This window comes from Periophthalmus magnuspinnatus, chromosome 15 (genome assembly GCF_009829125.3).
Source record: "Periophthalmus magnuspinnatus isolate fPerMag1 chromosome 15, fPerMag1.2.pri, whole genome shotgun sequence".
Lineage (NCBI taxonomy): Eukaryota > Metazoa > Chordata > Actinopteri > Gobiiformes > Gobiidae > Periophthalmus > Periophthalmus magnuspinnatus.
Genome location: NC_047140.1, coordinates 30,366,499 through 30,390,892, shown reverse-complemented (window position 1 = coordinate 30,390,892; position 24,394 = coordinate 30,366,499). Strand labels below are relative to the sequence as shown.

General features: G+C 41.8%; 1 protein-coding gene across 1 annotated transcript in view; it reads left to right on the top strand.

Moving 5' to 3' along the window:
- camkmt (calmodulin-lysine N-methyltransferase) overlaps positions 1-22,468 on the top strand; it is a 161,061-nt gene extending 138,593 nt beyond the window's left edge. Inside the window, exons 9-11 of the mRNA XM_033980260.2 lie at positions 5,166-5,229; positions 10,824-10,955; positions 19,346-22,468. Coding sequence (XP_033836151.1) covers positions 5,166-5,229; positions 10,824-10,955; positions 19,346-19,444 — 295 coding nt within the window. The 3' untranslated portion in view covers positions 19,445-22,468. The remainder of the gene's footprint in view (positions 1-5,165; positions 5,230-10,823; positions 10,956-19,345) is intronic.
- Positions 22,469-24,394: the final 1,926 nt, after the last annotated feature.

Genomic DNA, 24,394 nt, shown 5'->3' with positions numbered 1-24,394 from the left:
GTGTGTACATGTATGTGGTGTGCGCGCGTGTGTGTGTGTGCGTAGGGGTGTGTGTGTGTGTGTGTGTGCTGTTGTGTCACTCAGGTTAAACTCTCTTAAAGCTCCACCACCTGCATCTTCATGGAGATGTTTTCACTTTACCTGGAATGTTCCACAGAATCAAATAAATGTCGTTTATTTATTTAATCTCAGGATCTTTACCTTGAAAAACACGAGTTGTTGTTGTTATAAATCTGACCTGTGGCTCGTCCCGTGGCGTCTTCAGAGGACGGATCCTCTTTACCTTCGTCCAGTGAACTTCATCTGCTCTTTCATTTTAATTGATTCTTTTTTCAAACCGAGGTTCAGTTTATTTTCAGCTCTGACCGTTTGGACGTTTGGACGTTTGGACGTTTGGACCGGTCCTTCGCGCTTCCTCGGCGTGGTCGTGTGACGTTGCGGTGACGTATCGGATCAGCTGACTTTAAAAGAATCTATTAAAATAAAACTGCGGTCTTTTCCGTACGTCTGCGTCACTCGTCCTTCAGAGTGTTTCATTAAACCAGACGGACGACGGACTTTATATCTACAAATATTCAATCGTCTGAAATACGGAGATAAACTGACTTATTATTAACGAAATGGCGGCTTCACCTTGGCGTGGCCCGGGACGGATGAGCTCATTGTTTCCCCTCCTGTAGCGTGACAGCCGTGACGATCGTGCGCATGTAAGCAGATAAATATAGTCGTCACGGTCACTCACAGACACGCTCCGCCGCGCCCTCTGACCTTTGACCAGACGGAGGGAGCTGTGCGGGGGAGGGAGGGGTCAGACTGAGACAATAGGACTCTGCGCTACGAGGGGCCGCAGTCGGGACCTTAAAAGGACCGACAAAGGTTGAATACTAAGAGTTTTTGGGATTTTTTCTGCGTAAAAAACTAAAAATAAACAAATCGCCGCGTCTACGTTTTCGCTGACGGTCACTATTTCACGTTCTTGTCCAAATCGGAGCAGATGTTGCGGTTCCTCGTCTCCCGCTGACCTCTCCCGCTGCCCCTGACATGACTCCGTGTCCTTCCTTTGGCCCTAAACGTCTGCGATTGTGCGAATGTGCGGCGGCTCCACCCGACTCCGCCCACTTCCTTGTTTTGCTTCGCCAGCCACTTTTTTTCCGTCTCCCAATATCTGTGACAGAACAAACCAAAACATAAACTTCTCACCTTTCAAGTTAAATAAACCTGCACCTGAGACAAGCCTCCAACTATAACAAACATTTAAGCAGCGACGCGGAGCTGGACGTGACCGGAGCTGACGGCGAAACGCTCCGCCTACAACTGTTTGGGATCAAGGAGGATTTTGGGTAAAGGTCACAGGTCACGAGTGGAAAGTTCTCTGCAGATTGTGTGAAATGTGATCGTCGCTTTTGTGTTTTACTGAACAAATCTACATATGATACACAAACACACACACACATTTATAAACATACAAAGGGCCAGATATAACTTTAAGACAGTATAAATGTAATGCAAAATAAACGCAACTACTTTTTAAACTCGTCGATTAATCGTTTTTCTATATTTATTACTTATTTAAATTACAAATATTACACCTGGATTTACATAGATTTAAAAAATGTCTGTGTAACTGTGTATCTCCTGATAAACTGATATTTTAAGATATTTTAATTTACCTTGTCGCGGGCCACGTAAAATGATGTGGCGGGCCGGATTTGGCCCACAGGCCTTGAGTTTGACACAAAAGACACTTAAATCTTCAGTATCTCCTATAATTCTTAAGTTTTACGAACCAAATTTTAGCAGTAGATAAACTGAACCTTCTGGGATTTTTGGCGATATATACGGTTACAATTGTTCACTTATACTTGAACTTATCGCTACTTTTCGCCCTGAACAGCCCGACACAACACACTTTGCGTCACATTTAAATAATTTCCAGGCTTATTTGCTTTAATTTGATCCTCAATATTAAGTTTTAAGTCGTTTATTAAGTTGTCTGAGGTTTATTCACAAACACCTTTTCTTTAAGATCAACCCACAGGAAGAAATCAGGACGAGTCAGGTCTGTGGAGATCACATACTGCCCCCTTATTATTCCTTTAATGGCGTTTACGCTCGGGGCATCTCTGGTGTTAAAATGTCTGAAGGGTCGTTCTAAATGCTCTGAAAAAATAAAATAAAAATATGTAGAAACAAAAGAGTTATGGATTTTTTGTTTTGGGTTGAATCTGATTGGACCGTTCAAACAAATACTTGATGCTGATTGGTCGAAGCGTCGCAACAGCAGAACAAGACTAAAAATCAACATTTGGTTCAATCGAGTCATGTAAATCGTCATAGTTCATATTTATTCTACAAGCTCAGGTCTTTTAGTTTGTTTAGCGCCGCCTTCTGTCCAAACCGCAGCGCTGCCCTGTGATTGGTCAGCTTCAAACTGACCAATCACATGCAAACACTTCAGCTTGAGCTCATACGTTTGTGAACTCGCGAAAATCGAGCAAGTTCCTCACGTGACCGACAAACTAAAGTCACTGACATCAACTCCTACACAAAAAAACCCAGACACTGAACACCAAAAAAAAAAACTACATTACAGAACATGTCAACATTAAACTTATCGTCATGGAGACAAGGTGTTAGCTCAGATACGGGTCGGCACTGTGGAGCGGTGACGCCACTCGCAGTGAGAAAGACGCACGCAAATAAAATAAAACACCTTTATAAATGAATAATCACAAAAATAAGATGCATATGTTTAATGCCATACTGTGGAACATTCTAAGAAAAGCAATAACATCTTCAGAGACAAAATCACACCTAAATACAGTAACAAAACAAAACTTCATTTTTTGATATAACTCTCATTTCATAACAAAAAAACTTGAATTAGCCTATTATTTCATTTAGTTCAATGATTTAGTGCAGTAACAAAACAAAACTTTATTTTTGTTAGAAAACTACAAACACCTGCTTAACTTTTTAATTTCTGAACACCTGCGTAATTGTTTAAAAACTGTCATTGCATTAAAAAAAACTTGAATTAGCCTATTATTTTAGTACTATGATTTTTACAACGTTTAGTTCAATGATTTAGTACAATAACAAAACAAAACTAAATTTTTTGTCATACAACTACAAACTGCTGCTTAACTTTTTAACTTCTGAACACCTGCTGAACTGTTTAAAAACTCTCATTTCATAACAAAAACACTTGAATTAGCCTATTATTTCGTTTAGTACAATGATTTTGTACAGTAACAAAACAAAACTTTATTTTTTGTTATAAAACTACAAACACCTGCTTAACTTTTTAACTTCTGAACACCTGCTGAACTGTTTAAAAACTCTCATTTCATAAAAAAACTTGAATTAGCCTATTATTTTGTTTAGTCCAATGATTTCGTACAGTAACAAAACAAAACCTGCTTAACTGCTTAACTATTTAAAAACTCCATCTCATTTCTCAGCACAGAAAGTCACTCTCACGTATGAAAATAGTTAAGATACATACGTTTAATGCCGTACTGTGGAACATCCTAAGAAAACCAATAACATCTCCAGAAACAATGGCGGACGTTACATTTCTTATCTAAAAACGACCCCAACCTGCACAGACCTGGCTCGTCGTCATGTGGCGAATCAGGATCAAGGAGGATTTCGGGTAAAGGTCGCAGGTCACGAGTGGAAAGTTCTCTGCAGATTGCCTCGGTGATAGTGGAACGGATGCGGCAGATTATGTGGAATCTGCTCGGCATTGTTGCGTTTTAGTCAAATGACTGCACTCTCATCTGTGATAATACGAGCCCACATGGACACCAGCCTCATAATGGATTGAAATGCGCCGGGGCCACAGAGACAGGTGTGATTTTGTTCCGAGTGATTAGAGCTGATGTGTGGATTGGTGAGGAGCGCCCGTCCGTTCAGCTCCTTTTGTTGCTAATAGGACGTTTGATTGATTTATTTGGAGCCCCTTTAGCGGCGCACCTTAACTGTTTACACCTGGGTTTTTTTAGGCCACACGTGTGAGGTTAGTTTTACAGAGCTCAGTGATAAAAAGCCGTATTGTTGCCTACGAAACGCTTTAAAACTACACAAGCTAATGTCGTTAGCCGGCGGGAGTCGCGGTTCTTCTTAAAAGTACTTTGTATTTAGAGTTAATCGCCAAAAATACAGAAGTCGAAGCTGCGTCCTATGATTTTAAAATGCCTTATGTCTCCAAGGACGTTCATAAAGAATATCTTGAATTTTTGTTATAAAACTACAAATAGCTACTTAACTTTTTAATTTCTGAACACCTGCTTAACTGTTTAAAAACCCTCTCATTTCATAAAAAAACAAAAAACACTTGAATTAGCCTATTATTTCATTTAGTACAATGATTTAGTGCAGTAACAAAACAAAACTTGTTATAAAACTCCAAACAGCTGCTTAACTTTTTAATTTCTGAACACCTGCTTAACTTTTTAAAAACTCTCATTTCATAAAAAAAAACCACTTGAATTAGCCTATTATTTCATTTAGTCCAATGATTTAGTGCAGTAATAAAACAAAACTTAATTTTTTGTTATATAACTACAAATAGCTGCTTAACATTTTGATTTCTGAACACCTGCTTAACTGTTTAAAAACTCTCATTTCATTAAAGAAAAACTTGAATCAGCCATTTATTTCGTTTAGTCCAATGATTTAATACAGTAACAAAACAAAACTTCATTTTTTGTTATAAAACTACAAACACCTGCTTAACATTTTAATTTCTGCACACCTGCTTAACTGTTTAAACCCTCCGTGTCATTCCTAAGCACAGAAAGTCACTCTCGCATTTGAATAAAATGGCTGCCTTTTGTTTTTCCCGTCTTTATGTCCTAAACGCTTACGTCTCATCCTTCTGTTCCCTTAAACTCCAGCCTTTTCTCTGCGTCGAATTGATCAGGTAAACGATTGTTTGCCGAAGACGATGCTATCTTTCCCGCGCTCGCTTTGCATTCTACCTGGAGCCCACGTAAACAGAAAAAAAAGAGGCCGTTTTACCGATGCAAATTGTTTCTGCCGTCTTCTTGCTGTTGGTGGATTTATTCGTAAACAAAACAAAAGAAATAGGCTGCGGTTTATCTGCGACTGCCATCGTAAATGCACATTCTAACCCAGCTCTCCTGTTCTGCACACAGTTTGTTCCTGGACCAGTACAGAGCCAGCCTGGTCGATGCCATCTGCAGATTACTACATCCCAAAGTAAGTGTGCGAACGCGGACGCCATACATCTAAGCCGGCTCTTCTCCCTCATAATTAGGCCCTACCCACAACCCCGTGTTCATTAATTGGTGGACAGGATTAATATCATGTAATGCTTTAATTCTCACTATGAACGACTTGAACGCGGCGCTCTGATCCGCCGCCGCCTCCCCTTCATCATAAATCCAAGGCGGCGGCTCCCTTTTGGCCCCGCGATAAGACCCCACGCTGCGACAGCCAAAGCAAATGGGGAAAAGGGAGGAAGGCGAGCGGAGATAGGGCTGCATTTTTTGTTTTTTTTTTCCATTCATGTGAGAGACTGAGGGGGAGAGAGGGTGTGTTTAACCATACAGAGCGAGCTGACATGGGGTTTATTTATGGAAACGAACAGAAAACGAGTGACAAGCTAATTGTAAAGAATGGTATAGGCATTCTTCGTGTTTTAATATAGCGTCGCGGCTCCAGTGACTCAATGGCTGCTATTTCTATGGGTCGTTATCGTTTATCGTGTTTTTTTTAATGGAAATCCCTTTGGCTGAAACGTCACGATCAGAACGTTCTAGACCTGCTTTATGGGTCAGATTATGTTTATTTTATTTATTTTTTTATAGCTACCATATTTTCCGGACTATAAATTGCACATTTTTCATAGTTTGGCCTGGGGTGCGACTTACACTCAGGTGCGACTTATACTCAGGTGCGACTTACACTAAGGTGCGACTTATACTCAGGTGCGACTTATACTTTGCTGCGACTTATACTCAGGTGCGACTTACACTAAGGTGCGACTTATACTCAGGTGCGACTTATACTCAGGTGCGACTTATACTCAGGTGCGACTTACACTCAGGTGCGACTTACACTAAGGTGCGACTTATACTCAGGTGCGACTTATACTTTGCTGCGACTTATACTCAGGTGCGACTTACACTAAGGTGCGACTTATACTCAGGTGCGACTTACACTCAGGTGCGACTTACACTCAGGTGCGACTTATACTTTGCTGCGACTTATACTCAGGTGCGACTTACACTCAGGTGCGACTTACACTCAGGTGCGACTTACACTCAGGTGCGACTTATACTCAGGTGCGACTTACACTCAGGTGCGACTTATACTCAGGTGCGACTTATACTCAGGTGCGACTTACACTAAGGTGCGACTTATACTCAGGTGCGACTTACACTAAGGTGCGACTTACACTCAGGTGCGACTTATACTCAGGTGCGACTTATACTCAGGTGCGACTTACACTCAGGTGCGACTTATACTCAGGTGCGACTTATACTTTGCTGCGACTTATACTCAGGTGCGACTTATACTTTGCTGCGACTTATACTCAGGTGCGACTTATACTTTGCTGCGACTTATACTCCGGTGCGACTTATACTCCGGTGCGACTTATACTCAGGTGCGACTTACACTCAGGTGCGACTTACACTCAGGTGCGACTTACACTCAGGCGCGACTTACACTCTGGCGCGACTTACACTCAGGTGCGACTTATACTCAGGTGCGACTTATACTTTGCTGCGACTTATACTCAGGTGCGACTTACACTAAGGTGCGACTTATACTCAGGTGCGACTTATACTCAGGTGCGACTTACACTCAGGTGCGACTTATACTCAGGTGCGACTTATACTTTGCTGCGACTTATACTCAGGTGCGACTTACACTAAGGTGCGACTTATACTCAGGTGCGACTTATACTCAGGTGCGACTTATACTCAGGTGCGACTTACACTAAGGTGCGACTTATACTCAGGTGCGACTTATACTTTGCTGCGACTTATACTCAGGTGCGACTTACACTAAGGTGCGACTTATACTCAGGTGCGACTTATACTCAGGTGCGACTTATACTCAGGTGCGACTTATACTTTGCTGCGACTTATACTCAGGTGCAACTTATACTTTGCTGCGACTTATACTCAGGTGCGACTTATACTCAGGTGCGACTTATACTCAGGTGCGACTTATACTCAGGTGCGACTTATACTCAGGTGCGACTTATACTCAGGTGCGACTTACACTAAGGTGCGACTTATACTCAGGTGCGACTTATACTCAGGTGCGACTTATACTCAGGTGCGACTTATACTCAGGTGCGACTTACACTAAGGTGCGACTTATACTCAGGTGCGACTTACACTAAGGTGCGACTTATACTCAGGTGCGACTTATACTCAGGTGCGACTTATACTCAGGTGCGACTTATACTCAGGTGCGACTTACACTAAGGTGCGACTTATACTCAGGTGCGACTTATACTCAGGTGCGACTTATACTCAGGTGCGACTTACACTAAGGTGCGACTTACACTCAGGTGCGACTTATACTCAGGTCCGACTTATACTCAGGTGCGACTTATACTCAGGTGCGACTTACACTAAGGTGCGACTTACACTCAGGTGCGACTTATACTCAGGTCCGACTTATACTCAGGTCCGACTTATACTCAGGTGCGACTTACACTCAGGTGCGACTTACACTCAGGTGCGACTTAAACTCAGGTGCGACTTATTTTCTGGAAAATACTAAATAAATACTAAAAACAGTGAAACTGTACACACAGAAATGATTCCGTTACTCAGTCAAAGCCTCCTTCGTACCACAGATGCTCCTCAACACCAGATGTCGGGATAATTCAGGTATATTATGGGTTGTTACCATAGACTGTTTACATAAATGGACCAAGCTAACGAGCTAGCCGCCACGTTCCAAACAGGAAGTGATCACGGGCGCGCGCTTCCGGCTCCCCCGACTCTGGTCTTAAAATGTTCATATTAACCCGCTCGACATGATCCTGGTGTTTTTATTTCACTATTGTGTCTGTAAATCAAGATATGAACGTTAATATCAGACAAATCAATTTTCCCAGGGCAGTGTGATGCTAACTGGGGGCCCTCTTCTGTCTGAAGCTCGTTTAATTTGAGTTTTATTTTAACACAATCTGATCGTAAAGAACTGACTCGGCAGAAGTACAACAGGTGAGCCGATTTGTGCTGTTAAACAAGTCCCTCTCACGTAATATTAACGTCACAGGCTAGCTAGCATTAGCATTAGCAATAGCCAACAGTTTCCTCACGTTTTTGTCAAAAATCAAACTCGTAAACAGGACCAGGAGCGCTCGGATTGATCACAGACTCCTGAAAATGCGCTGTTCAAATCCGTTTTGCGTTTTGTGCGATGTGTGCATTGTGTCACCACGGTAACGGCTGAACATTCCGCCACAGACATGCATGTAGAACACCCCCGGCGCAAAAAAAAAAAAAAAAGCTGTTTACCTTCAGATTTCAGCAGAACGAGGCCGCGGCTTTGTCTCCTTCCACATTGGAGCGGCGTAAAAGCCCGAGCAGCTGTTCGGCGAGCGCTGACCCGACATGTGGTCATTGTTGTACGGCGTGTTAAACCTCACCTCATGTTTGTGTCTATTTAATCCATGGCAGATAAATCCAGAGCTAATATGATTTAACTGCGGCGTAACAGACCGACACAACCATAACGAGCTTTGGCAAATATTTAATGTTGTGTTAAGCTGATTTCACAAATAACAAAGCAATTAATTCTCTTTTTAATGGGACTAATTGTTGTTTTTGACAGAGGTGGATCATATGGAGATTCCTCTAATCAGCTGATTTGACTGTGCGGAGTTTGCTGTTGTTGTGTTGTGTTAAAGGGGAGGTACACTGATTAAAGCTCTTTTTTCGGAGGCAATCCTGCCGTTCCCATTGGCTTTGTGAGCTTTGAGCTTCGTGTCTATCTCCCGCACACACTCACGCCTCCTCTGTCCATTTAATTAAAACACAAATAGTACGATCAAAATATGAAATTAAACCCAAAGCTGCAGGATTTCAAAGAAACTTGAAACCTGTTGCTAATCCTCTTTGTGTGTTGTCTGTGATGGCGCGTACACACACACCTCTGCTGGTTGGATTAGCAAAGTTTTCATTTTTGGTGAAAGGGGGTATTATCCAAAATGGACTTTTTTTGTAGCTTTTTACCATGTTCCTTCAGCAAAAAACAGGCCTGACGAGGTTTTAGTCGTCATCCATGCATGTTTGGGTAATCTAGAGATCTTTAATTGAACCCTCTTTACGCTTACCTTTAAGATTTGTCCAAAGCTCCGCCCACAAACCGACATCACGCATGCTCCCAGGTGACAATTCTACATAAATCTATAAAAACATGATACAAAACTGTTCACTACGACTTCACAAACCTGATGTGATGTGCAGTAGTCTCATTAGTAATAATAGATGGTAATAAATATGTTGTGTGTTAGCAGCTAATACCCCATAAAAGTAAAATACCCCCTCTTTAAACAATCTGTAATGTGCTTGTGTCTCTATGGTTCTCATCTCTGACACTCGTGGATCATTTTGTTATAATTTACACGTTTTAAATCACAATATTCATCTAAAACGACTTAATAAAACAAACAAATCCACTGACGTCCGCGTTAGAAAACTGTGGTGTCCAATGGAGCTGACGTCGCCGTAAACGTCATCACAATAAAGAGGCGTGTAGCTGTCGGCGCCCCCTACGGACAGATGCACGTCGCACTAGAGCAGCACGTTTAAAAAAATTTGTACCAAAATGACGACGCGACGCTGCCGAATCCTACGAGTATCAACGATTAAGAAAATAAAACTGGAGAAGGAAGTGCGGACGTCAGAGTGGAGGTGAAAACGGGGGTTGAAAGACAAAATGGTGTCTTGAAAATAAACGATTAAAGATTAAACTCAAACATGAATCAGTCCAAAAGTCACTGATACTTTTAAATCTTCAGTCGCTCCTATAATTCTTAAGTTAAGATAGATAAACTGAACCTTCTGGGATTTTTGTCAATATATACGGTTATAATTGTTCACTTACACTTGAACTTATCACTACTTAAACTAGGGGAAGTAAAAATGTCTAAAAAGTGTCCACCATTTTGTTTTTCGCCCGACACAACACACTTTGCGTCACATTTAAATCATTTCCAGGTTTATTTGCTTTTATTTGATCCTCGATATTACGTTTTAAGTCGTTTATTAAGTCGTCTGAGGTTTATTCACAAACACCTTTTCTTTAAGATCAACCCACAGGAAGAAATCAGGACGAGTCAGGTCTGTGGAGATCACATACTGCCCCCTGTCTTTGAAAAACACTTATTATTCCTTTAATGGCGTTTACGCTCGGGGCGTCTCTGGTGTTAAAATGTCGAGTTTGACCCGTGTGACTCAAAGTTCCACTGGACAATGAGGGTTCGTTCCTCGGTGCTGAATTTGCTCAGATTAATGTGGGAAGAGTCGTTCTAAATGCTCTGAAAAAATAAAAGAAAAATATTTAGAAACAAAAGAGTTAGGAATTGTTTTCAACTGTACAACTTCAGAGGCTCAATTGAAAAAAAAAACTAGAAAAAAAACACTAGAACGTGGATAAAAACTCTGAAAAGTCCATTTTGCGGAACAGGTTTGATGTAAGAAATTCGAGGAGCGCAGGCTGTGTTTATACTCGAGTTTATGTGTGTATACGTGTGTGTGTTTACGTGTGTGTATGTGTGTTTACGTGTGTGTTTACGTGCGTTCTCTCGTGGTCCGCAGGGCACCGCTCTGGTCCTGGCTCCGCGCAGAGGTCAGACGTTTGCTCTTTTCTGTGATCTGGCTCAGCAGGCCGGGCTGTTCGTCTCTCAACAGCAGCGGTACGACCCTCACGTCTGGGACACGCACTCGAAGGTGAGTCGACACACACTGATCGCACAACAGCACGGACGCACCAACGCGCCGAAAATGTGGTTAGGCACGAGTTAGACGGTGTTGGCGAGTTGCTCAATACATAATTCTGAGTAAAAGCATTCAGGATACAGTTACTTTTTTAATTAAAAGACACACGTGACAGGTCGTTTTCATGCAGTTTTGACTGTTAGCTGCACAGCGAACAAAAACACACAGATTTTACGTGCGTGCGTGTGTGTCTGTGCTGTATTTTCTTTATTTTCACCAATACTGCGCAGTTCAAAGCCAAAATTACACGTTAAAGTACTACTATGTATTCATTATAGTTCAGGAGAGTCACTGTATTCTGAATATCACCAAATCTGCTCTTTGTACGTTTCATACAGATTGATATCAGTCTCGTCTGCACATCCTCCATTGCGTCTTAATCCCAGTCAAACGTAATCGTCCAATCAGATCCGTTTATTTCGGTGACACGTGTGAAACGAAGGAGCTCATTGGTCGACTCTGATTTACAAATAAAATCACATTTCTCTCACCTCAGATTGACAGAGTTCAGTCTTCGCTCAGTGATTCTGCAAAAAAAAATTGTGATATTTATTTTCTTTGTTATTTCCGATGTGGGCGGCTCCTGCTTGTCCCTGATTGGTTAATCCACCTGTCAATCATGCCCGTGTGAAAACAGATCTGACCTGTAAATTGATCTTGTGATTAGAAAGATTAGAAAGATTAAAGCCATATTGTACGATATTCTAGGCAAAACAATGTCATTCACGTGGACAATAGTAGGTGACAAAATAACCCCAAATCAGAAAAGTTCCGTAGTGCCTCTTTAACGATTTTGATAAAACCAGTGTCATCTTGGTTGCCGGGCAAATCCAGAATGTTCTCTCTGTATTTTTCTACATATTGACATGAGTCTGGTCCCCACGTCTCAAACCCAGTCAAACGTAATCGTCCAATCAGATCCGTTTATTTCAGTGACACGTGTGAAACGAAGGAGCTCATTGGTCGACTCTGATTTACAAATAAAATCACATTTCTCTCACCTCAGATTGACAGAGTTCAGTGTTTTGCTCCTAGATTCTGCAGAAATCCAACATGTTTTTCGTGATATATATATTTTCCAACACGGACAGATCGCGTGTGTCTCTGATTGGCTAATCCACCTGTCAATCACGCCCGTTTAAAAACAGGGAGATTCGACGGTGACAAAACTCACATCTTTATAAAGTATTGAAGAAGTGTGTGAGTTCTGGATCCCCGGCAACCACCGAGCGAAAGAGTAACTGTACCAGATTACAGACGACAAACGACAAATTTACATAAACGTTGGATCTCAGTGTGACTCTGAAGTGCTGTACGTTTGCGATTTGTTTTCTCCCCGACAAAACCCACAATGTCGATGAAACGTTCTGCACCGACAAAGACGCCTACGAAGGTTTGAACTTTGAGAGAGTTTAAACGAGAGAGAAATGTGAGAAAATGTTAACGCCTAAGTGAGAAAAGTGTATAAAGTGTGTGGTGAGGGGTTTTACAGACAAAAACATAGAGCAGAGGCGTCAAACTCATTTTCGCCGAGGGCCACATCGGCAAAATGGCCGCCGTCAAGGGCCAGATGTGACTGTGCGGCAGGATAAATGTCACTAAATGTAAACAAATGTCATGTAAAATAAATGTAAATACTTGTAAACTTGTTAAATAACTGTTTCTGTGTTTATTACTTATTCAAGTTGCAAATATGACGTGTCTGTGTAACTGTGTATTTCCTGATAAACTGACATTTTTAAAAGTGTGGATCTGGTCAGAACCTTCAGCTCTGCTTCAAAAACAGACTTTTAATTATCAGACACTTTGTTGTTTTTCTTGCAGACTCACTTTTTCATACTTAGCTCCGTGTTTGGCGTCAAAATGTCGACGTAGATTGTACCGACCGCGCCTCAAAATACAAAAAATATACAGATTTTCTCGTTAAAGCACAAACTTGTATTCACCTTTAGCGTCTTTCTTGAAACTTCCTTCCACGCCGACAATTTTCCTCTTCCCGAACAATTTGTGATGATTATTTGCAAATATTTCTCAGTTCCACTTGCTGGGAAAGTCTCATTATTTTATTGTCAGTGCAAACGTTAAAGCAGCACAGACTTATTTTAAAATGACAGTCAAGCCATTTAATTTACCTTCTCACAGGCCACATAAAATGACGTGGTGGGCCGCATTTAGCCCCCGGGCCTTGAGTTTGACACATGTGACATAGAGAATAACTGTAAAATAAAGCGGGTTATTTTTAGCACGTAACCTCCTGATAAACGAGGGACCACTGTATTCAGAACATATGTGCTCAGTTACCTGCGCGTGTCGCTGAAACTGAAGCAGAACGACGCAGGATCCGGCTCGTATCTGTAAAACCGGATCCTTCTGGTTAAACAATACCACAGGACGCTAAAACTAAAATGGCGGCTTGTAAAATGAAAAGCCTTAATCCTCACAAAGAGCCCGGCCTCAAACACGAGCGTCTCAGAGGAGCGGCGTTTCATTTCGACGAGCGCGGCGCTGAAACTGTAACGCAAAAACGACCTGAAGCGTCTCGAACGAGGAGACGCAGACGTGACGCAGACGTGACGCAGACGTGACGCAGACGTGACGCAGACGTGGACCGAAACACACAGCGAATGTTTGGGATTTAAAGTAAGAAATAGGAACAATTTTAGTCAATTATAACACGTCCAAAACATCAGACCGGATTCTTCCTGTTTCCATAGCGGCTTTTTTGTGCGTTTTTAGTGCGTACGATATTTTAAGTATTCACGTACGCTACTCTGAGTTTACATTTTGCAAGAATTTTGAAAGAATTGCAAGTTAAGTACTGAGAAGTGGGCGGGGATAGGTGAGAAGTGGGCGGGGATAGGTGAGAAGTGGGAGGGGATAGGTGAGAAGTGGGCGGGGATAGGTGAGAAGTGGGCGGGGATAGGTGAAAACTGACATTTTCTGAGCACTCAAGCCTCACTTAAAGGACAGTAAAGAGTCACTCAAACACACAGACACACACACACAGGACATGCTGGAGGGACCGGGAACGCCTCGGGGTCTCAACAGACGACCTGGAGGAAGCGTCTGGGGTGGGAGAAGTCCGCTGCGTCCCCGGTGAATGCCTGAATCGATCAATAAACAAATCACATGTGCAAACAGACTCAGAGCTGTGAGTTTGTCTGAAGTGAAAATGAACTAATCTGAAACATAATTAACTGTTCATTTACATATTCATAAAAACAAAAGAGGAATAACTGCCCCAGCGCTGAAAAAAAACAGGATTTCTTTCATTTTTTTCATTCCCTCGACGAGTTTAGTCGCATTTCGATACGGTTTGGGCTGTGTGGAAATGCCCCGCTCGCACATGGACGCCGTTTTTCCCGCTTATCTTCTAATGAACAACCTCCATGTGTGTTTGCGTGTGCGTTTGAACAGCTTTGTGTAACACTGTCGGGACTAAAATCTGCGTACGCGCTCGCATTACGGGCAAAACTGTGACTCGAGGTGATGTAACGCCTTTATTAGAGCCATATCAGGATTTAAAGCTCACATTTGGGTTATAAAATCGGTGAGGGTTTGGGTTTTAGGTGAAGTTACGAGGGTCCGGATCATAAATACACGTTAATATAATGTCCCGAAAGATGCATAAAAACAAAACGTGAGTATAAAACGTTAACGTAGGTCTCACACGCTCGACGATGACTCAAACCTCACTCAGACCCTCCAGATTACACCGAAATGGCGCCGTGATGATATAACACACAGATTAGCCGCCTCCACACACACACACACACACACACACACACACAGGGCTCGTATATCAGCTCGTTAGCATGAGACACAAATCTGCATAAGAACCTATAGAATCGCGCTGATTTAAATGTATATGATCTGAGTTTATATAAATGTAATTAAAATACCATAATTATAACGAGGTGAATAGTTGATCATATTTTTACGTGTTGTTCTGTTTTATTCTATGTGTAAAAATGTGTCACGTTTGCCGTTTTATTCCTCATTCTTTTTACGATATTAACGTGACGACGATGATATTTATCGACGCTGCGGGATGTTTTTGTTCAAACTAAAATTCTTCCGTTCACGTTTGGTTTATTGATGTTGTTTAAATCATGTTGTGCACCTCTGGATTTATTATAAAAAGCAAGTTTCCAGAGGCTGCAGGTGGATTATAATGACGCTTTACGGGTGCTCTTTGCGGGTGCTCTTTGCGGGTGCTCTTTGCGGGTGCTCTTTGCGGGTGCTCTTTGCGGGTGCTCTTTGCGGGTGCTCTTGAGGAGGCCACGATGGACCAGAGCTCGAGTGAACACTTTGCTGTACGAAGAACTTTAATACAGTTTTATTTGCAGCTGAAAACGTCGTAAAATGAAATAATAATGTGACTCACAAACAGAAGATTCAGTTCAATCTGATTCAGTCTAAGACAGATATGGGCAAACTACGGCCCCGGGGCCACACACGGCCCTTTGGGTTTAATAATCCGGCTCGCTGAACGTGACCAAATTATATTAAAATGGGTGAGGGTAAAAGTTGTTCAATTTAACTTTTTTAACACTTTTTTTTTGTGAATGTGAGTTTTTCTTCTGTGTTTATTTAACTGAAATTTAATTAATTCATTTTTATTTAAGATAAGATAAAATAAGCCTTTATTAGTCCCACAGTGGGGAAATTCCAGTATTGCACCGCACAGTTAAAGAACAGAAGGAAAATGGTACGTGCAATAAAACAAGATAATAGATAAATAGCTTAAAATAGTTTTAAAAATAGACTTAAAAATTTAATTGATACATTTGGAAAACAATTTGTACAATGAGCCTCACATATTCACATATTCAGACTTTGCCACACGTTACAGGCCAAATCTATAGTGTCAAATAAACATATATATATCCTGGCCCCGCCCCCCGTCACATTTTAGACTCACTGTGGCCCGAGTGTCAAAAAGTTTAACCCTGGACTAAGACGTGAGAAACTGAAACTAGTGAAACATCAGGACTGAAAAAATCTAACGAATATGAACTTGAGCCGTATCAGATCTATGAGACTGTAACGTGAAAGAACTTGTGCTGAAAATAATGTTCCGTTGTATAAAAAAGTGCTTTTATTTTTAATTGTAATGTCATAATTATCAACTTTCCCAAAACTCTCAGAAAACCTCCCTCCTCTGACGCTGGACCTGACGAGAAAAAACGAGAATCAAACTTATGAAAATCTTTGGAAAAAAATAAAATTAAATAAAAAATAAAAAAATAAAAATCATGAGAGATTGACCTTAAAAAATAAAATAAAAATAAATAAATAAATAATAAAATAAATACACAAATAATTAAATAAATAAAAATAATTATCAGGCATTTTTCAAGTTGAAATATTCATATACTTGTACTTATACACAGTCAAATCTAATGGAAGTATCTAGGCCCCTCATGATATTTATATTTATTTTTTTGGAGGTCAGCATTTATCATTTACACTCTCTTTGCAGTACTTTTCTTATTTTTGACTTTATAAGATTTAACGACTTGTCTGACTCATTACAGACACAAACTACGACCTGAAGTGTTTCGTGTTTATCTCCTGCAGCTCGGCCTTTTTTTTTCTTTTTTTTTAGAACAGTTTTGTGGTTTAAATCTGCCGTCAGCTCCACTCTTCTCATTTATCGTGTATATTTACTTCACCTAAATACGTCTCTCCAAACCCCCAGCTCCGTCTCTGCGAAGGTAACAATTGTTTTTAGCCGTTTTTCCAGAAGCCGCACGTTTAGCCTTTGACACGAGCCCTCCAGAAGGACCCCCCCCCTTCAGCTGCAGCCGGGCCTAACCTGCCACCGCCGCCGCCGCCGCTGTGGTAAACCTGAGTGTGTGTGTGTGAGTGTGTGTGGGACAGGCAGACAGGACCGTTATCCTCTTATCCTCACTGTTGTGGAATAGAGAGGCGAGCAGCTGGAGCGACTGCAAGCAGCCTGATAATGCCAGTGCTATTTTCTAACCCACCATCTTAATCTTGTTACTCAAATGGTTGTGAAGAGGGAGTCATGAATTTTAATTTCTCTCAAAATACACACAGGGGTATAGGGTGTGTGTGTGTGTGTGTGTGTGTGTGTGTAGTGCCGTGCCGCCTGCATAAATACCCCTGAATGCGCTGTTCCCTGCTTGGTGCCTACTCCTACCTCCGCCCCTCCTTCTCCCGTCGCTATCTTCCCATTCCCAACATCACAACCCACTTGGCTATTTATTCAAGCTTGTCAGTCTATCCCTTCCTCTCCTCATCGCTCCATCCAGCTCAATCCCGGATTCTCTGTTTCCTAATCCTGCCGAGAGAGACCCCCAGACATCCGGTTTCATCCCTGCCCCCCCCTCCCTTCGTCTCCACCGGGAAAAAAAAAACAAAAACCAAAAAAAGCCCCCGCAAACTCGCTCATTTTCTACCTTGTTCACTTTCTGTTCTCGAGCGCGCTGTAAGTGCACAAGCGAAATGAACGCGGAAAAGAGAAATAGAAGGAGACAGAAGCCAGCGCCGAAAGTGCCAATAAAATAAAGAGAGCTGCACCTTGGCGAGAGGGGAGAGAAGAAAAGATTGCAGGGCAGTGGGGCGGGGGGTCCAGTTGAGAGCCGATTTAGCCAGCCACCCATGAAGCTGATTAGGCAGGCTGCGATCAGGAGGAACAGCTTTGCTTGTTAAACTTTTCACCTCTACGAGCTCTCAGCCCTCACCGTGTTAAAGCACCCCCTCCTCCCTCCACCTCTCTCTCTCTCTCTTCTCTCTCTTCTCCCCCCCTCTTTCCGACGCGTCCTCTCTCCTTCCGCCCCGTAGCATTTGAATGTGAATGCCGTCTGCGCACCTCACGGCAGCTTTCGGAGCGGACGGGCCACCGCAGCTGCAGCGCGGCTCTCTGTTCTTTAGGCCCGGCTCGGCTCTCGGGGGCTCTCAGGGGGGTCAGGGGTTCAACTACGGGCCAGCGCCTGCAGGGATGGCTGCACGGAGATAACGCACATGAAGGGGAGAGAGACGGGGGAGAGACGGGGGAGAGACGGGGGGGAACGCGCCCGGAGTTTGTTTGAAGCAAAAACTCGTGAAAGCAGAAGCAGATAGAGGAGGGTGTAATGTGGCGCCCCCCCGTTTCTGCAGGTTGTATTCATCGTTACAGCTCATAAAAAGAAGAATAGAATAGATCGTTTTTGTGAACTTCAAGTGTAGAGAGGTTATGGAGCAGGAAGCGATAAGCCTCAGGTCTCGCTGTGGACTGGAAACATGCAGACGTTCGGTGCACGAGATCATTTTCTGGTTGTTTATCTCGTTCGTTCTTTGTATCCTGTTGTTATAGTCCCACGTTTTTGAGTAAAATGCATATTAAACATATATTTTTTCTTTATTTTTTTTACTACTTTCTACACACAGAAGACATCAGATTTATGATTTATGATTTATGGAATTATTTAGTAAAGAAAAAAGTTAAAATAAGTCAACGTAATATTTTTTAACAAAGCAAAAACTGGCTAATTTGCGGATTTGAATGTAAGATACAGTCGTCCTTCGCTGTATCGCGGTTCACCTTTCGCGGTCTCGCAGTTTTTTGGTGCAATTTTGAACGTGCGTCGTCCAAATTTACATAAACGTCGGATCGCGGTGTGACTCTGAAGTGCTGTATGTTTGCGATTTGTTTTCTCCCCGACAAAAAAACTCACAATGTCGATGAAACGTTCTGCACCGACAAAGACGCCTACGAAGGTTTGAACTTTGAGAGAGTTTAAACGAGAGAAATGTGAAAAAATGTGTGAGAAAAGTGTATAAAGTGTGTGGTGAGGGGTTTTACAGACAAAAACATAGAGAATAATCGTAAAAAATAAAGCTGATACGTCGCAGGTTATTTTTAGAACAATAAACGAGGGATCACTGCACACAAAATATTTATTTACATAGTTAATTCAACGTTTTTGTTACTACTTAATTCCATAAATCTTGCTTCATACGGCTGGTGTCTTCTGTTTGAATATAAAACGTAGTAAAAAATACAAAAAAAAAACATTAAATGAGACGATATGTCCAAACTTTTGCCTAGTTGTGAATATTCCAAAGTCAAATTGAGCTGTTAATCTACAAAAGTGCGTGTAAAAAAGTGATATTAATGAATATTTCTGGTGTCTGTATAAACCCTGGACTTGCAGGGGGTGCTCCGTGAACCTCTAGGGGGCGTCTGGAGCGGTCTGAGTTTGTCTCGTTCTCATCGTTTGTCTCCCGTTTGGTTTTGGAGACACAGAAACACCAAAACGATCCGTCACAGAGTCAGAGTTTGTGTTTTTCGGTGTCGCCTGTTTAATCGTCTTTTCGCTGTTTGATTTCAGATGTTGAAAGAAGGAAAAGAAGCCTACGACGAGAACATCCACTACCCCCTGCTCCTCACCTTGACCAAAGGACCCCAAACTGTCAGCCTCTTCAAGTGAACACGCCTCGTCTCAAAGGCAGGGGAGGGATTTTTCATTTCAGACGCTTACGATACAGTGTGACCTTAGTAAACAAGAGCGGGCCATCGTGAAAACACTGATATGGAGTCGAAAAAACTCAGTAAATATCGAAAGACTGAAGGATTCTTGGGTAAAATATCATGAAATTACACAAAGAGAGTTGAAAACAGCATTTATTTCCTTAAAACAAACAAAAAAAGTAACACAGAATGACTGAAATGACTGAAAATTGGACGAGCAGAAGTTTCCCAGAGGCTCGTGTCTGTGTCCTGTGAGCTGCTCTGGACTGTGATTCATGTTACTACAGTTTAGTGTTTTATCCTTAGTACGTCTCACCAATCAAACCGTCGCACCCGAGCGAGCGTTTGCGGCTCGTGAACAAACACAGGTCTGTTTAAAGACTCGAACCGTCACCTGCAGATCTGCGTCACGTTCACCGTCCGCAGGAAAGTCGTGTGTTCTCTGTGAAGTTTGTGTTATGAAATTCACACGACGTATTTACAGCCTCCGGTTTAGCTCGCTCTGATTTAGCCTTTCTCTGTTTCACACGTAAACGTCGTATAAACGTATTCATATAAACTCATTCATATAAACTCATTCATATAAACTTATTCATATAAACTCAGGTGTTTCACAGACGGCGGCTCTTTTAGTGAGACTGAAACTGACACTAAAGTGGCTCATTTTTCACTGTGACTTTTGCTGTTTTCCAGACAAAGTGCTATGCAGTTTAACTTCAGTCTGTGACTTCAGTCTGTAGCTTCAGTCTGTAGCTTCAGTCTGTAGCTTCAGTCTGTGACTTCAGTCTGTAACTTCAGTCTGTAACTTCAGTCTGTGACCTCAGTCTGTAGCTTCAGTCTGTGACTTCAGTCTGTAACTTCAGTCTGTAACTTCAGTCTGTGACCTCAGTCTGTAGCTTCAGTCTGTGACTTCAGTCTGTAACTTCAGTCTGTAACTTCAGTCTGTGACCTCAGTCTGTAGCTTCAGTCTGTAGCTTCAGTCTGTAGCTTCAGTCTGTGACCTCAGTCTGTGACCTCAGTCTGTAGCTTCAGTCTGTAGCTTCAGTCTGTGACTTCAGTCTGTAGCTTCAGTCTGTGACCTCAGTCTGTAGCTTCAGTCTGTAGTTTCAGTCTGTAGTTTCAGTCTGTGACTTCAGTCTGTAACTTCAGTCTGTGACCTCAGTCTGTAGCTTCAGTCTGTAGCTTCAGTCTGTGACTTCAGTCTGTAACTTCAGTCTGTGACCTCAGTCTGTAGCTTCAGTCTGTAGCTTCAGTCTGTGACTTCAGTCTGTAGCTTCAGTCTGTAGCTTCAGTCTGTAGCTTCAGTCTGTGACTTCAGTCTGTAACTTCAGTCTGTGACCTCAGTCTGTAGCTTCAGTCTGTAGCTTCAGTCTGTGACTTCAGTCTGTAGCTTCAGTCTGTGACCTCAGTCTGTAGCTTCAGTCTGTAGTTTCAGTCTGTAGTTTCAGTCTGTGACTTCAGTCTGTAACTTCAGTCTGTGACCTCAGTCTGTAGCTTCAGTCTGTAGCTTCAGTCTGTGACTTCAGTCTGTAACTTCAGTCTGTGACCTCAGTCTGTAGCTTCAGTCTGTAGCTTCAGTCTGTAGCTTCAGTCTGTGACTTCAGTCTGTAGCTTCAGTCTGTAGCTTCAGTCTGTAGCTTCAGTCTGTGACTTCAGTCTGTAACTTCAGTCTGTGACCTCAGTCTGTAGCTTCAGTCTGTAGCTTCAGTCTGTGACTTCAGTCTGTAGCTTCAGTCTGTGACCTCAGTCTGTAGCTTCAGTCTGTAGCTTCAGTCTGTGACTTCAGTCTGTAGCTTCAGTCTGTAGCTTCAGTCTGTAGCTTCAGTCTGTGACTTCAGTCTGTAACTTCAGTCTGTGACCTCAGTCTGTAGCTTCAGTCTGTAGCTTCAGTCTGTGACTTCAGTCTGTAGCTTCAGTCTGTGACCTCAGTCTGTAGCTTCAGTCTGTAGTTTCAGTCTGTAGTTTCAGTCTGTGACTTCAGTCTGTAACTTCAGTCTGTGACCTCAGTCTGTAGCTTCAGTCTGTAGCTTCAGTCTGTGACTTCAGTCTGTAACTTCAGTCTGTGACCTCAGTCTGTAGCTTCAGTCTGTAGCTTCAGTCTGTAGCTTCAGTCTGTGACTTCAGTCTGTAGCTTCAGTCTGTAGCTTCAGTCTGTAGCTTCAGTCTGTGACTTCAGTCTGTAACTTCAGTCTGTGACCTCAGTCTGTAGCTTCAGTCTGTAGCTTCAGTCTGTGACTTCAGTCTGTAGCTTCAGTCTGTGACCTCAGTCTGTAGCTTCAGTCTGTAGCTTCAGTCTGTAGCTTCAGTCTGTTACTTCAGTCTGTGACTTCAGTCTGTTGCTTCAGTCCATAGTTACAGACGGACGTTTCTCTGATGTTTATCCGATGAATCTGGCGTGTTCTGTGTGGGTTTTTTGGCTCGTGCTTCGCTGTGAAGATAAAATGCAAAAATGCTTCTTTTTCTTTTTTATTCTAATTCTATTTACACACATTTTTCTGGACTCTCTGTTGAGTCCAGGTGTGACTGTGCCGTGTCACTGAACACCGCTCGTTACTGTGAGCTCCAGTTTGGATTTGCTGTGTGTTTTTGGCCTGACCTTTGACCTCTGTGTTCTGTGATGTTCCGTGTTCTGTTCTACACTCGTGCTGCATGTCCCACTGTGTGACTTTATCGTGCTCTTACACTTCCTTCGCTCTGTGATTCTGCTCAGCGTTTACGTCACAGACACAGATTTGACAAATATGTGTAAGAATTATTACACGGCTTTAACGCAACTTTAACTTTAAATACTTTTATGGTGTATTCCATAAAAAGTATTTGAAGTTTTTGGATAATAATGAAGAAAATGGAGCTGTTCATGGACTGATTCTTTATATATTTGACTGAAAAACATGTTACTGCATAAACAGCCCATGACTGACAGAAAATACTACACATTATTGAAGTTTACTCTGTTTTTAGACTGAATTATACGCAGGGATAGAAGTACAGTACTGCGTTTTGTTACTTAAGACAAAAGGACTGATCAAAGCAAAAAAACGAAGAAAAGTGGAGCAAAAAATACTCAAGTACAAGTAAAAGTATCACGTGAGAATCTGCTTAAGTAAAAGTATTAAAGTACCTGTTTAAAAATGTACTTGTAAGAGTTAAAAGTAAAAGTATTTCACGCAGATGTTGAGTCTTATAAAGGTTCAAATTTGGTGATTTTGATTTTATAAAATTTGCTAAATTTTGTTCAACAGAAACAACTGAATCGATGGTTTATTTGTTTGTTTTTGTTTTTTTTAATCTATTTTTATTTGATTATTTTTGTTTTGCTCAAATTATGAACATGTTAAAAATGTTTCAATACTTGTACTTTTACTGTTCAAAAATGTAACGGAGTAGAAAGTACAGACTCTGCTCTCAAATGTAGTGAAGTAAAAGCAAAAAGTATCCAGTTTAACACTTTTGTACAGTACTTTACTACTTTTACTTTTGTTCCAGCACGGATTTGCAGGAAACTAAGACTAACTTTGGCTTTTTTATTTCTTTTTATGAGCCGATTTCGAACTGTAACACGTGTTTTTGTTTTGTTTTTCCAGAACTTTACATTTTCACCGTTCTGATACATGTGTGTACAAACTTGAAGTACATTTCCATTGTTTTAAAGTACATGTGAGTATCCGTGAGGCTTACGACACTGTGCTCACTCTGCTGAAGCGTTATTACATTGGAGCGTGTGATTTTTGTTGAATGCTCTGAATAAACGCACATTTCCTAAAAAAATAAAATAAAAAATGAAGCTGTGTTTTATCTTACTTCCTAAAATTATTAAACATTATTTGTCATTTTACAATTACGGTTCAAGGCTTAGCGCCCTGCATTTCTATTGCATCTCTCCCAATTATGAGGCGGGATCCAGTTAACAAAGCAGCAGGTGAAAATGGTTTGTGTCCAATTATGAAAAATCCTTTGTTAAACTGAACAAATATAATAAAGTTTCCTTCAGGACCAGAAATGGGATGTGGCCTGTGGCACAAAACACAATGCCCTCCTGGAGACTTAAGCTGGTGCCAGACGAGGTAACGCACACGCACACGGACGCACACAAAACGCACACATCAAGGCCAGAGCGAGGGAGGAGAGAGGGATCAGGAGGAGGGAGGAGGGCGGCCTGCTCCAGCTCCAGCTCCAGCTCCGGCTCCGGCTCCGTCTCACTGTTGTGTTTATCCGCGGCCTCCTGATCTGCTTTTTGATATTCCAAAGAACCCTCTCCTTTCATCGCTGACACTATGAATTTTTTCCCAGCGTTTATCTTCAGACGCAATCGGGGAATTTGCATGAATCACGAACCGAAATACAAACTTGAATCTGACGGATGCTTTGCAAAAATGGTCAGAGGTTAGGAGGAAAAATGTAAATATCGTGTGATTATTTTACCTTTTAGAAATCACGTGGTCTTGTAAAACCTTTGTTCCCTTTTGGTTTCTAATTGTGTTGAGATGTGTTTGTAATGTAAGTGAAGATAGACGCAATCAGACCAAACCGCCGCTTTCAGATTGTCTCTCCTTGTCTCGTTTTAACTCCACAAGTTCCATCCAGAGGTGATCCCGCTCCTGAACACCTCCAGGAGCTCGTCCGACCGCACCTCAGTAGGAACGTCACATCTTTACTTTGAAACATGTCGAGAAAACTCTGCTCTCGATGGTCTGTTTGACAAAAAGAGTCAAAACAAGCGTTAGACTTTCTCTGCTCAGATCTGCTAGTTATAGTCCCACGTTTTTGAGTAAAATGCATATTAAACATATATTTTTCTTTATTTTTTTACTACTTTCTACACACAGAAGACGTCAGATATATGAGTTATGATTTATGGAATTATTTAGTAAAGAAAAAAGTTAAAATAAGTCAACGTAATATTTTTTAA